The following is a 13,018-nucleotide window of genomic DNA, read 5'->3' as shown; positions in this document are numbered from 1 at the left end:
CCGAACCCCTGCCCTCGACCCCAGCTTCTACTAATGGACAACAAGTCTCCAGAGAGGGGGAGAAGAAGGGGGGAGGAAGAGTGTGGGAGTGAGTGATGGAGAGAGAGAGGAGTCATAATGAAAAAAAATCTTGACAGTTGGGGATGGGAAATCCATATGATGAAGATAATGTTGTGGGTGAGAGGCAGAAAAATAATAAGGGAGAGGAGAGCGGAAGTACAACTGGATGTAGGCTTGCATCATGCAGAAGGAGTGAAAAAGAGAGGGAAAACATTTTTTTGGCAGGGAGAGCTGGCCAGCCGTGTATCTCAGAGAATAAGGGAGTGCAAGAGTTTTTTCCCTGCTGCCTCTCTGTCATCATCATCACCATCACACTGCTTCATGACTATTTCATGACCTTTGTTTCTGTCAATTCCCAGCTTTCCTGAGTGTATAATACTGTACGACCAGAGGGCTGGCTGGGAGACCATGCAAGCAAGATTCCTCGTTTATCCTCGTTTAGCAATTTCAGTATTAACTGTGTTGCAGTCAGCACGGAATATCTTATAGTTTTTCTCGCTGTGGTAAAGAATACCATTAGGAATATCTCTGAGATATCTCTGAGGTGCACTCACATAATATTCATATCATCTACTAAATACTACACTTCCAAATAACATTTATTAGTTCCCTCACATCTACTTTTTTTTGATTTTCCCCAAATCTATCCATGTAGTTCATGTGCAACATGTCAAAGCGATAACGAGTTCTTTGGTATATCAAAACAGGCCTCACTGATCAAGACTCCCCTCAACCTCCTGGCCGATGCTTCCTTGCTAACTCTTCTTCTTAGCTCTGTAATGAGAGGAATGCAGCCATCCCATGAAGGCTGCACAGTCCCTCATCATGCTGCTTCCCTGCTGCCCTTTGTAGCACGTGTTTTCATGAACTTCACGCCCTGCTGCCCCAGCATTAGCTCAGGCTACACTCCAATACCCTACAGATGCATACTATCTTTCCCAGCTTCTCTCGTCCTTGAGACAGTGGGTGACCTAGAAAGGGCTAGTTCAGTCGAGGCAAGATTGCTGTCATGTGTGTGTTTCGACAAATTTAAACCAATAAGTTAGAAAACATTTGTAAGGGAAAGGTAGGAGGAAAAAGTAACAAGGAAATGGAGATGTGGTATTTGGGCTCTGGTTGTAACGCTGTTTGTGATTAGGCAGGGAGAGAGTGATGTGACGGGTCAGACCCTGACCCTTAACTCATCCAGGCCTCGCCACACCCTGCCCCTCTTCCCTGAGGGGATTCCAATGTGCAGCTCACATGACCCAGGCCACTGACCTCTCCCCTTCCCCTCATAGCCATTCTTCTCCATCTGCACTAACTTCCCACCCTCTGTCCCCTCCCCCAATGCCTTCCACTCCTTCCTGCACCTCTTCCACCTCCACCTCCTCCTACTGTCTATCCCTCTCCTTTTTCTGCTTACCCTCCTGTTTCAGGGTCAGAGGCAGATGCAACACAGGCACTAACCTATCTGTGCCTCAGCTTTAAACAGCCCTGGGCCTCGAGACAGTGGTATGTGGCTGGACATGCGCACCAGACACCAGGCCTCAGGCCTCAGGGTGAACTGGGAGACTGGCTGCCTGACTGCTCTACAACTGGGCTGCTGCACTAAAGCTAGTTGAGCTCAGGCAGTGGTGTCTTTATAGGTCTACAGAAAGAGGAAATGTATTCCCACAATGACTAGATCTATTGTGTATGAAATGCTGCACTTAGTCTACCAGTAGACGGGCTGTTGAAACAAGCTGAATTGTGCAGTTGTCATATATATTCTACGTTTCTGTCAGTCTCATGAGGCATTTTATTTCCCTCCATTATCTGCTGCTGCTGTGTTCCAACCATTGCATCCTCACATGACTTAAGACTCAATTCTGAGCTGTCTGTTTGCTTCTCACAGCGACATGTCACCCGGACAGACCAGACAACAAAGAAAACTGCATTAGGTCTCTTTTGTAAAAAAGTAATTGCTCTTTGTCACATGCACATGTCTAGCTTTAGTTCAAAGTACCCCACTGCAGTAGTAGTTGTCACAAAATGTGTATGAACTTGCAGATTCACATTCACAAAGCGCACATGCAAACATTCTTAGAAAAAGATAGGTGGGGTCAGTGAAACAGATGTTAGCTATGCATCTGTGAGAATGTTGAGCCTGACTAGCCTCCAGGTCCACAGGAACTTTAAGAGTGCTTGACTTAATTTAATCCAGACACTCACACAACTGGTCACAAACATAAACTATTTCACACATGACACGATGATCACCCCCAGCACGTTACATGGGATGAGATCTGAGTTGCCTGTGTGTGTTTTTGTGTGCACATGAATGTGTGCATGTTTATGTGTAAACTCATATAGGTCACTTGTGCTAAAGTGGGTCTGCACTAAGGCTATCTGTTAATGTAACACCCTCTGTCAGCTCAGTAGGCGGCTATGTCAAGCATGTCATAACAGTTCAGTCTGCATAGAGATGCAGTTCACAGCAATGTCTGCAGTAGCAGAGCACACAAACCTACCTGAAGTCCCTTTTGGTTGAGCTCCAAATAGATATCCACAATTTAAAATGCGGTCAATTCTTGGCTGACAAAAATAACAGACACATTTACAGAATGGGTCTTCTACATGTCAGATATTTATTGATGGATTCCACATACAACCTTTCATTTTTATGTCTGTGAATCCCAACAGGAGGGGATCATGAAGATACAATATTTGAAATATGATGATTAGCAGACTAGTTACATGTTCTGTTTAGCCAGTAGACCATATCCAGGGATAGTAGGTCATGTTTTTCATGGCTGATTGTTGTCAAGACTGTCTGCTCTGTAATGTGAACACAACTAGGTCAGGACACAGGTGCACTTTTAACCTGCTGACTCTACCTTAATAGATACCACACCTGCAGTTCTTCTCATCTAGCCAAGGCTGTGTACACTGTACTGTTTTTTTCTAACTGGACATGTTCAGTGATCACAGACTTCACACATATGTGCATGCACACAACACAAATCATAGCCTGAATAAACTGGTGTGTGCACACACACATACGAATGAAAGACAAGCAAATACACTAATGTGGAGCATACATTCTTACAAAGAGGGTCTGGAAAGAGAATACCATGAATAAACCACAATTCTCAGGTCGTATACCAATTCGTATGTGTCGACCAGCAGGTCAGACTGAGCACAACACACACACCACACTTTATTATTATTATTATAGGGACTAGGTCTATCTCAGGATGCCTTGATACATTTTTCATGCATGTTTCCTCTACAAATATCAAAAAACAAAACATTCTTTTTGATATTGACTCCTTTTTCTTCTGGCACTTGGTCATACACCTGGACTGGGAACTGGGAAGGTCTAGCCTCTGTAATGTTAATTCACAGCCTGATTGATATTGGCTTTACAGAAACTCTGGCTTTCAAGGCTTTGCCATAACTGTCAGCTTTCAACTTCGATTAGCGGCACTCAGCTTTTAAAATCAAACTCAGAAATATGGCAGTACATGCAGTAGTCGATACATGGCAGGTGTGAGGTAGTATTTTATCTGCAGTGTGTTCCACTGTAGTGAGTTTCTTACTCCTCCTATCTTTTCCTTTTCATTGCCTACACCTCTTGTATAGCAGTGCTGGACTTTGAAGTTCATCTTTGTGCATCCACAGTTCTCTGTTGTCTGACAAACTCAATTCAGAAGCAATGACGGCTTTGTCTGCTTTTGTGCTCTTTGTCAAAAGAGCTATTCATGATTAATAGTGGTTTTAATGTCTGTTTTACTACATTAGCTGCTCAGTTATGACATGGAGAGGGTGGTCTCATACTGCTAGTCTCTGTGTTGGCTGTCTAACAGCTTTGGAAGATTTTTCTTCCTTACAAATTGTGCTGTCAAAGAGGGCCATTCCATAAAGAGCATCCCCCATCCCTGGTACTGTCTCGCTTGTTAATTTATTTTTAGGTCTGATCTACTGATGATAGAATAAATTATATTGAGATTGGCCAGTCAATAAAGCCTCTAGGTGTATGTGCTATATATCTTGACAGCACAACACCAATTTGTTGTATCTACTGTAGAAAAATATGTTGAGACATTAGTGATGGCACATCAGCCAACTCTGATCTGTTTGCAGAGTGCTGTTTGGTGAGAAAAATAGGAAAACATGTTTTTGATGGAGATGAGTCAGCCAACAGGCAATGCAGGCTTTTAAAATGCAGATGGCTTTCCCTAGTTGGCCAATTAGTAACTTTAGCTCTGGAACACTTATCTGCTTTCATCTTCTTGTGTGTGTCTTTCATTTGGGGTGCAAGGAGCTTAGTGTGCCTGTTTTCACAAGTGTGTGTGGTGTTGTATGTGTGTGTATGTGTTTGTGGGCACATTCATTTGTCTGTGTTCCGTGATAGTGAAAAGCCCACATAACTTTATTCTACTGCTGCTGGCAGGGAGACTACCAACCATGCTGTTAGATAATATAATAAGCCAAAACACACATTGAGTCTCAACGAACATAGGAATGAAATGTGGAAGGCACCACTGTTAGCAGTGCTGTTCTGGCAGTATAAAACCTAAATGAGTTAAATGGGGAAAAATTGCCTTTTACTGAGCTACAGCTGGGTTAAGTAATGTGCAGCATTCCAACAGCTTTGCCACTGACCTCAATCTTTTCAGAAAACATTCAGTGGAGAAATAGGATCACAGATTAAACATTATTAACAGCACATCGGCACACAGTAGGAATTTAGATGAGAGACACAATAGCTCTCTAATAATAAAGCCTGTCATTGAAATGTTTTTTTCTGTCTGTATTTCTCTAGATTAATTATATCTCCCCATTCTCTCTCTCTCTCTATCATGCAGGGCCAGACCCCAGTCCAGTGAGCTCCTCTTGCATGGAAAGCCTCCTTCTTTGGCAGCCTTCTCCTCTCCCTAGAGCTTGTGGCCAGCATGGCAGGATGAGCCTCTGCCAGCGATGATGATGGCCAAAAAGCAAGATGTCCGGGCACCCACCTACAACCTGGTCGTGGTTGGGCTGTCCGGCACGGAGAAGGAGAAGGGCCAGTGTGGTGTGGGCAAGTCCTGTCTGTGTAACCGCTTTGTCCGGCCAAGTGCAGATGACTTCTACCTAGACCACACCTCCGTTCTCAGCACCAGTGACTTTGGAGGCCGCGTGGTGAACAATGACCACTTCCTGTTCTGGGGAGAGGCCGGGCGGACGATGGAGGAGGGGCCAGAGTGCCGTATGAATGTGGTGGAGCAGACAGAATTCATTGATGACCAGACGTTCCAGCCACACCGAAGCACGGCACTACAGCCTTACATCAAGAGGGCAGCTTCCACCAAGCTGGCCTCGGCTGAGAAGTTGATGTACTTTTGCACAGATCAGTTGGGGCTGGAGCAGGACTTTGAGCAGAAACAGATGCCTGAGGGCAAGCTTATGGTGGATGGCTTCTTACTCTGTGTGGATGTTAGCAGGGGTATGAACCGTAGCTTTGAGGACCAGATGAAGTTTGTCACCAACCTGTACAACCAGCTAGCCAAAACGAAGAAACCTGTGGTACTGGTTCTCACCAAATGTGATGAAGGAGTTGAGCGCTATATTAAAGACTCACACACCTTTGCCCTAGCCAAGAAGAACCTACAGGTGGTTGAAACATCAGCACGCTCAAATGTCAATGTTGACCTAGCCTTTCTTACACTGGTTCAGCTAATAGACAAGGGTAGGGGAAAGCCCAAAATTATCCCTTACTTTGAGGCACTGAAACAGCAGAGTCAACAGATTGCCTCCGCCAAAGACCGCTACGAGTGGCTGGTCAACCGAATTGTGAAGAACCACAATGAGACATGGCCCACTGTCAGTCGCCGCATGCAGTCAGCCCCTGAGTACAAGGACTATGTTTTCCTTGAGGGGACTGCTAAAGCCAAGAAGCTCTTCCAGCAGCATGTGCATAGACTTAAGCAAGAGCATATAGAGAAACGTAGGAAGGCCTATCTAACTACTCTGCCACAGGCTCTGTCTGTGCTGATACCAGAGTTGGATGAGATAGACCACCTGAGCTGGTCTGGAGTTCAGAAAGTCCTGGAGACAAAGAGAGATTTCTCCCAGTGGTTTGTAGTGTTAGATGACACCCCTTGGGAGACCACACCACACATTGATAACATGGAGGATGATCGAATCCCCCAGGACCTCCTGGAGACCCCTGCAGCTGAAACTATCTATGAGACCCACCTGGAGCAGCTAAGGACTGAGCGCAAACGGGCTGAGATGAGATGGGAGTTCAAGGAGAAGCTAAGTGTCTCTCCATTCATCACACCAGGAAAACCCTGGGAGGAGGCCCGAAGCTTCATCATGAATGAAGATTTCTACCAGTGGCTGGATGAGTCTGAATATCTAGATATCTACAACAAACATCAGAAGGAAATCATTGACCGAGCCAAAGAGGACTTTCAAGAACTGCTTCTTGAATACTCTGAGCTCTTTTATGAGCTGGAAGTGGATGCAAAGCCAAGTAAAGAGAAAATGGGAGCCATTCAGGAGGTGTTGGGTGAGGAGCAAAGGTTTAAAGCACTGCAGAAGCTTCAGGCAGAAAGGGATGCTCTGGTATTGAAACATATCCACTTTGTCTACCACCCTACAAAGGACACCTGTCCCAACAGCCCCCATTGTGTGGACAGTAAGATAGAGCAGATACTGGCCTCCAGATTCCCTACCCGCTACCCGTCATCAGACAGTTCAAGACTGGATGGGGGGAGGGCTGAACGGATAAATCTTGTCATCTTAGGGAAAGATGGGCTAGCCAGAGAGATGGCAAATGAGATAAGGGCCTTGTGCAGCAGTGATGACCGGTACGTGTTAGATGGCAAGATGTATGAATTAGCCCTGCGTCCCATTGAGGGCAACGTACGTCTGCCAGTCAATTCCTTCCACACACCAACCTTTACACCTCACGGTTGCCTGTGTTTGTACAACTCAAAGGAATCCCTCTCCTATGTTGTGGAGAGCATAGAGAAGCTTAGGGAGTCAACCATAAGTAGAAGGGAAAGGGAAAACAGCTTAGCCCACCTCCCACTGTCCCTCCTTCTGGTCACCAAGCGGGGGGTGGGGTCCATAGGGGATATTGGGGGGGAGACAGCTCAGACTCTTATCCAACAAGGGCAGCAGGTGGCTGGAAAGCTTCAGTGTGCCTACCTAGACCCTGCCTCCCCGGGTATGGGCTATGGGCGCAATGTCAATGAGAAGCAGATCAACCAGATGCTGAAGGGCCTCTTAGAATCAAGGAGAAGCATAGGGAGCAGCTCTCCTCCCTTACCCCCTCCATCCTCTACCTTCAGAGACCCTCAGTCACAGCCAATGCTAGAGGCAGACCTGAGGATAGTCATGTGCCTAATGTGTGGAGACACGTATGACCTAGACCAGCTCCTTGCTCCCTTCCTGTTCCCCCAGCATTGTCGTCCAGCCTCAAGCCTCAGCAGTGGCACCTCCGTTCTGCTGGATCTCAGTGTAGGAGGACAGAGGCAGAATATTGAGTTGTCTTTGCTCTCCTTCCATTCCTCATTCTCCCTCCGCAAAACCAGGCTGGTCCACGGCTACATTGCAGTTTACTCTGCTCGCCGTAAGGCCTCTATGGAGACATTATGTGCTTTCCTTTGTGAGGTCCAAGACATCATCCCAGTCCAGTTGCTAGCAGTAGGGGAGAGCCAGATGGAGCTGTCAGACTCTGAATCAGCTAAGGAGCAGATCAGTCAGGGAGAGGAACTGGCCCATGAAATAGAGGCCAGGTTTAACACAGTAATATGTGGACATGGTGGGGTAGTAGGGGGGCTTCATAAGATAGATCTTTTCCAACACTTTCTCAAAGAGGTTGTGGAGAAGCGTACTATTGTTGAGGCTACACACATGTATGACAATGTGGCTGAAGCATGTACCAATGAGAGCATCAGTCCTCGCTGTGGCTCTCCCAGTCCAGTTAACATTCTTATGGACTCAGAGGATGATATCGACCCATCACCACCTTATCCAACCCTGAGAGAGGATGGTAGTCTCAGCTCCCACCTTGGAAGCCTAAAGCTGACAGATCTGGATTCAAGTGATACATTTTCTGTCATTTCTGAGCTCAGCACTTTTGAGAGCAAGCTGAACAACAAGGTTCCCCCACAAGTTAGGCCCAAACCTGTCCGTAAGGTCAACCTTGGCCCCTACATGGACCAGCAGGGTGGCACCAACCGCCGCTCCTTGCCCCAAGCTGTCACCTGGGCTCCAGGTAGCGATGGTGGCTATGACCCCTCAGACTATGCGGAGCCAATGGATGCTGTGAGCAAACCTCGACCTACAGAAGAGGAGAATATTTACTCTGTCCCTCATGACAGCACACAGGGCAAGATCATCACCATCCGCAACGCCAACAAAGGTCACTCCAATGGGAGTGCTGGGGGGAATGGGTCTGACAGTGAGGCTGATAGCAGCTCACTGGAGCGCAGGAGAAAGCTGTCAGCCATTGGGGTAAAGCCGAAGCTTTACAGAGACAGATCCAAACGGCTCGGCAAGTTCAGCAGTTTTAGGACGAGCTTCTCAATAGGCAGTGATGATGAGATGGGAGGTCCACCCAAGGCTAGCCAGGATGAGGGAGGAGCCCAAAAGGACAACTCCATTGAGGAGAGTGAGGACCCCAAAAGAAGAAATATCCTCAAGAGCCTGCGCAGGAATACAAAGGTTAGTGTTTGTGCATCCATCTGTATTGAGTGTAACATGGGTGACATATGGGCTAAATATGAAAAATAGCTATGTTAAGTGACTGAAAAATCTTAATCTTAAATTGAGAGCATTTAAATTTAATTGGTTATTTGAACTATTCATGAACATAGCAGTTAACAAATGTTATTCCTAGATGTTGCATATTTATAAGAAAAACATCCATTGCCCAAATACTAAGTACTTTTGAAATATTGAGTGTCTTAACCAAAGCTTAAAATAACCTCATAACTGAAAAGTACCATTTCCTAGTAAGTTTTTTGGCAGGGAAAGTGTCACTTGTTTACATTGTGGAAATCAAATTTTTCAGCAAAACACTGACAGCAAATAGTATCTAATGACTAATTCAGCAATACAGGATGTTGTGCACATGTATGTTTATATTTATTTCTGGGTAGAAGGGACAAAGTATAATTAGTTCTTGGCTGAGATTCAACACCTGTTTGTCTTGGTGGATAACCATGTTTATCACTACAAAAAATAACTAATGAGTTCAGTATAATCTCTCTGCTTTCTGAAGCTTAGCTCAGTGAAAACATGGCATACTTTAGGAGTTCCTCTGAAAGCATGTCTGCCACATTTTCCCCTGACCACTCTGTGGGAGCCCTCCAAACAAGCCTGATCATCAGAGGAAAGAGACAAACTCCAGTCACTATAGTTCTGTACCAGAAGGCAGAAACTCTTAATGAATAGGGAAAGAGCGACAGTATACACTGTGCTATTTTATTTTGTTTGTGCACATGTGTATGTCTGCTTGGTTGCATCAGGTTTCCCATTATGAAAGCTGGCATATTTATTTCAAACAGATTTTGAAAGCATCAACAACTGTCTTACATGAGATAAGACAGATAAGTTCACATGACAACAAATTAGAACTAATGTTAACTTTCAGGAAATTAGCTGTGATCATTCCTTCAGGAAATTATCGTACAAACAAGCTAAAAAAATAGGGAGAATCTTATTAAAATAGGGAAAATTGTAATTTACAAAACATGACTGTGCTATCACCTTGTTTGTAGCCTCACCTTTACTCTGGCTCTTCACTGTTGATAGCTTAAATACCAATGGGTGCACTGCATGCACCATTAGTGATCTTGACATTAGGCGTCATCTAGTTAAGGCAGTGTGGTTTACTGTTCAGATACTGCACTTGTTCCTTAGTCTCCAATTCTTTCCTGTCAGCTTGACTTTCTTTGCTTCCTTCCTTTCATTCTCTCATATTCAGTGTTTGTCTTCTCTTACTGCTGATTCATACTGTCTGCTTCTCACATTCCTGTCACACACCTCTCTCTCTCCCCATTATGTTCTCCTCATATCTTTCCTTCCTCTCTATTTTCTGCTGGAGTTTTTTTTTTCTTTGCACACACAGGTATCTCCCTCTTCTACTTGTTCCCTTGCTCTGTCTAGCTCTCTCTTTTTCATTTCAATGCTTGTCTCTCACACGTGTTGCAGTGATACTTTTGACCTTACACTGTTTGGCTTATCAGCCCGGTATGTTGTTCATTCACACACAGCGTGGCACAGAAGTGCCAGCTGAATAAGAGGTACAGCTGTGTATGTTGTGCTTGTGCGTCTGTGATAATTACCATGGCTGTCAGTAGGGTGGAACAGGAGGCAGATGATTAATGTTTTCACACATTCAGCTGTGATGTCCAAGTACCTGTATGAAGGCTGTCTTCTCACATAGCTTTAAACTATGTTCTCTTCTTGCACTAACTGATTTAGCTCGAAGTGTACACAGTGCCATTTGTCCATTGTGGTATCTTCGGTAAAAAGCATGCAAGGACAGCAGGGTAGTTTATTGGTTAAATACACTACGAATGAAATGGACAGCCCAGTTCAAGCCCCACACTAGCAAGCTACAAGCTCCAGTGGCTCTGACTTTTACTTGACCCTATCCTTTAAGGGGGGACAAGTGGGAAGATGGATCAATAAAGTATCACATGACACATTCTATACCTACATGTTTCAAAACAAATCCCCAAGAAAATTGAAGCCAGCAGAATTTAGTTCATCATTACTCTGATTAGTGTCTCTGATTTGAGCCCTACAGTAGGTCTGGGGTTCTGAGTATCCACATTACAGGCCATTATGGCTTAATTGTGGCTGTAACAAAGTGATCGGGTTCCATCACCTGTTTTCCTAAGCAGCTGTCTCAAAGATAAGACTCCATTTCAATCTGCTACAGCCTGAAATCCCCTCAGGATATGTTATTGAGTTATTTGGTCATCTCAGGGAGATGTATCATAGCAGTGACCAGGGGTTGGAATAAAATGCCTTTCCTGTTAGTGGCTTGTCAAGGTTAACACAAAGTCTGATTTTCAGTTGGTTTTAGGGTGAAGGTTTGGGTTTATGCAGTGTAAACACTTCTCCTGGTCCCGGCCTCAGGGTACTGTCTACTCTGAGTCATGTCGGGTAGGAACAAATAATTGAAACTAGACTCTGAGCCCATTTAAAAAACAAAAAAACAAAACCCTTTACCTCGGGCAATGACCAACTGTGTCTCCGTCCCGCCCGCCCTCCCTCAGCAAGAGGCCGGAAATGTTTCCTCTCTCTCCTGCAGCTTTTTTCAAACCTCCTCAGCCAGCAAGTGGAATGTTTCAAATTCCTCAGTCACCTAGTTCCAGTCTAGTGTCCTCATGCAAGAAACAGGAGGGAGGCAGACAATCAAAGAAAAGGAGAAAACACAAACCACAGAAAGAGAATAAAATGGAGCCAGACAGAAATAAGAGTAATGATAGAGCTGATTTCTTTTTTTTTTTTTTTTTTTTTTTTTGTATTGCGGCTTGGTGTTTCAGCGTCCTACGGTGTGCGGTGTATGTAAACGCTCAGCATGGTGTCTGTATGTTATTATTAAGGATGTGTTTTGTTTGTCTTTTGTGGTAGAGGTCTGTTTTGTCTTCTTGGTGCTGGCAACATATCCTGTCTCAGTCAGCAACTAAAAGGAGTGGCCAGAAGGCAGAACTGCAGGGGGAGAAGACAGTGAGAGAGGAGAGGAGAAGGAAGGCGTGGGGTGTGGGGGAGTAAAGAGACAGTCTGCTAAACTGAGATAGGGCACAGATATACAACACAGTCACTGTGATAGGACACAAATAAATTATGAGCTTCTATTTGGAGCTAAAAAACCAAGCTGCCAGTGAGCAATGACAACACAGCTCTGTGTTACCACAAAAGCTGTTGTCTTGAAGCATCACGTCTATTATTACTTCCCCTTTAATTCAGTTTTTTTGTTCACATATAAATGCATAAACACACATTTTACATGTGTACAGATATGCAGCTAATGGCCACATGTTTAAGGAGCTCTGTATGTTGAGAAAAGGAGTGTCACAGAGGGGATCAGGCAGGGCAGTGAGGGAGGTAGCTGGGAATGATAAGTGAGGGAATTCCAGTCAGGACAGTTTGAGTTTTAAGAGGACCTGCTCATGTGGGGTTGTAACAGAAAGATAACTGGGCAACAGTGACTGACTTGCTAGGAAAGTCTGCAATTATTTAACCTTCATGTTTCAACACAGGACCTTCATCGGCAATTGTTAAATGCCTCTTTCAATAAGTCAGTCACTGATGCTGGGTTATTTTTGAAATTTTGTTTTCTTGTCACTTGAGCATCTGAAGTAGTGACACTTCAATCTTTCTGCAGATTATTATAGACCCAAGGTAGAAGAGCCCGACTGATTATTGAATTTTTTAAGCTTTTATTGGAATAATAAAGAAAACAATAACAATATATTGACTTATATTCTACAACAATTTGTGACAGTTGATCAACAGGCAAGTAAGTATAATAGTACAATAGAATAGTAAACATTATTAAAAATGGAATTATTTGGAATAATAACTACAAATAAAAACACATAAAACAAAACTGTTAAACTTACTTTGGGAGAAATTTGATATTGCTGCCAATAAAACACACATTTCTGTTAGGCCTCTGATATCTCTTTTTAGTGTCTGCCAACATACGCTTTGAAAATGAACCTTATATCACCCAGTAATATTGTCCTGGAGATGTAATGGTCAGGATGTTTTAGGTTGAAGCCTAATGAAAGACAATAGCTTAGCACTGTTGAGCTAGTTGAAAGACAATATAGATAAACAAAATAGTAAATTCACTAAATGTTCAGACTACAGGCAGCACAGAAATATGCCCAGATGAGCCTTTGTTGATCTCCTCAGTCTTAATTAGTGTTTCCTTGCCTGTTTCCTTGAGTACTGCTGTGAGTGATTGTGTATATAT

The 13,018-nt window shown here is 44.2% G+C and overlaps 1 protein-coding gene across 1 annotated transcript in view; it reads left to right on the top strand.

The window, feature by feature from the left end:
- arhgap35a (Rho GTPase activating protein 35a) overlaps window positions 1-13,018 on the top strand; it is a 65,454-nt gene that overhangs the window by 35,764 nt on the left and 16,672 nt on the right. The window contains exon 2 of the mRNA XM_042413850.1: window positions 4,893-8,742. Within this exon, the coding sequence (XP_042269784.1) occupies window positions 5,005-8,742 (3,738 nt within the window). The 5' untranslated portion in view covers window positions 4,893-5,004. The remainder of the gene's footprint in view (window positions 1-4,892; window positions 8,743-13,018) is intronic.

This window comes from Thunnus maccoyii, chromosome 6 (genome assembly GCF_910596095.1).
Source record: "Thunnus maccoyii chromosome 6, fThuMac1.1, whole genome shotgun sequence".
In the NCBI taxonomy this organism is placed as follows: Eukaryota; Metazoa; Chordata; class Actinopteri; order Scombriformes; family Scombridae; genus Thunnus; species Thunnus maccoyii.
The sequence above is the reverse complement of the archived record's forward strand: the minus strand, read 5'-3'. Positions and strand labels throughout refer to the sequence as shown.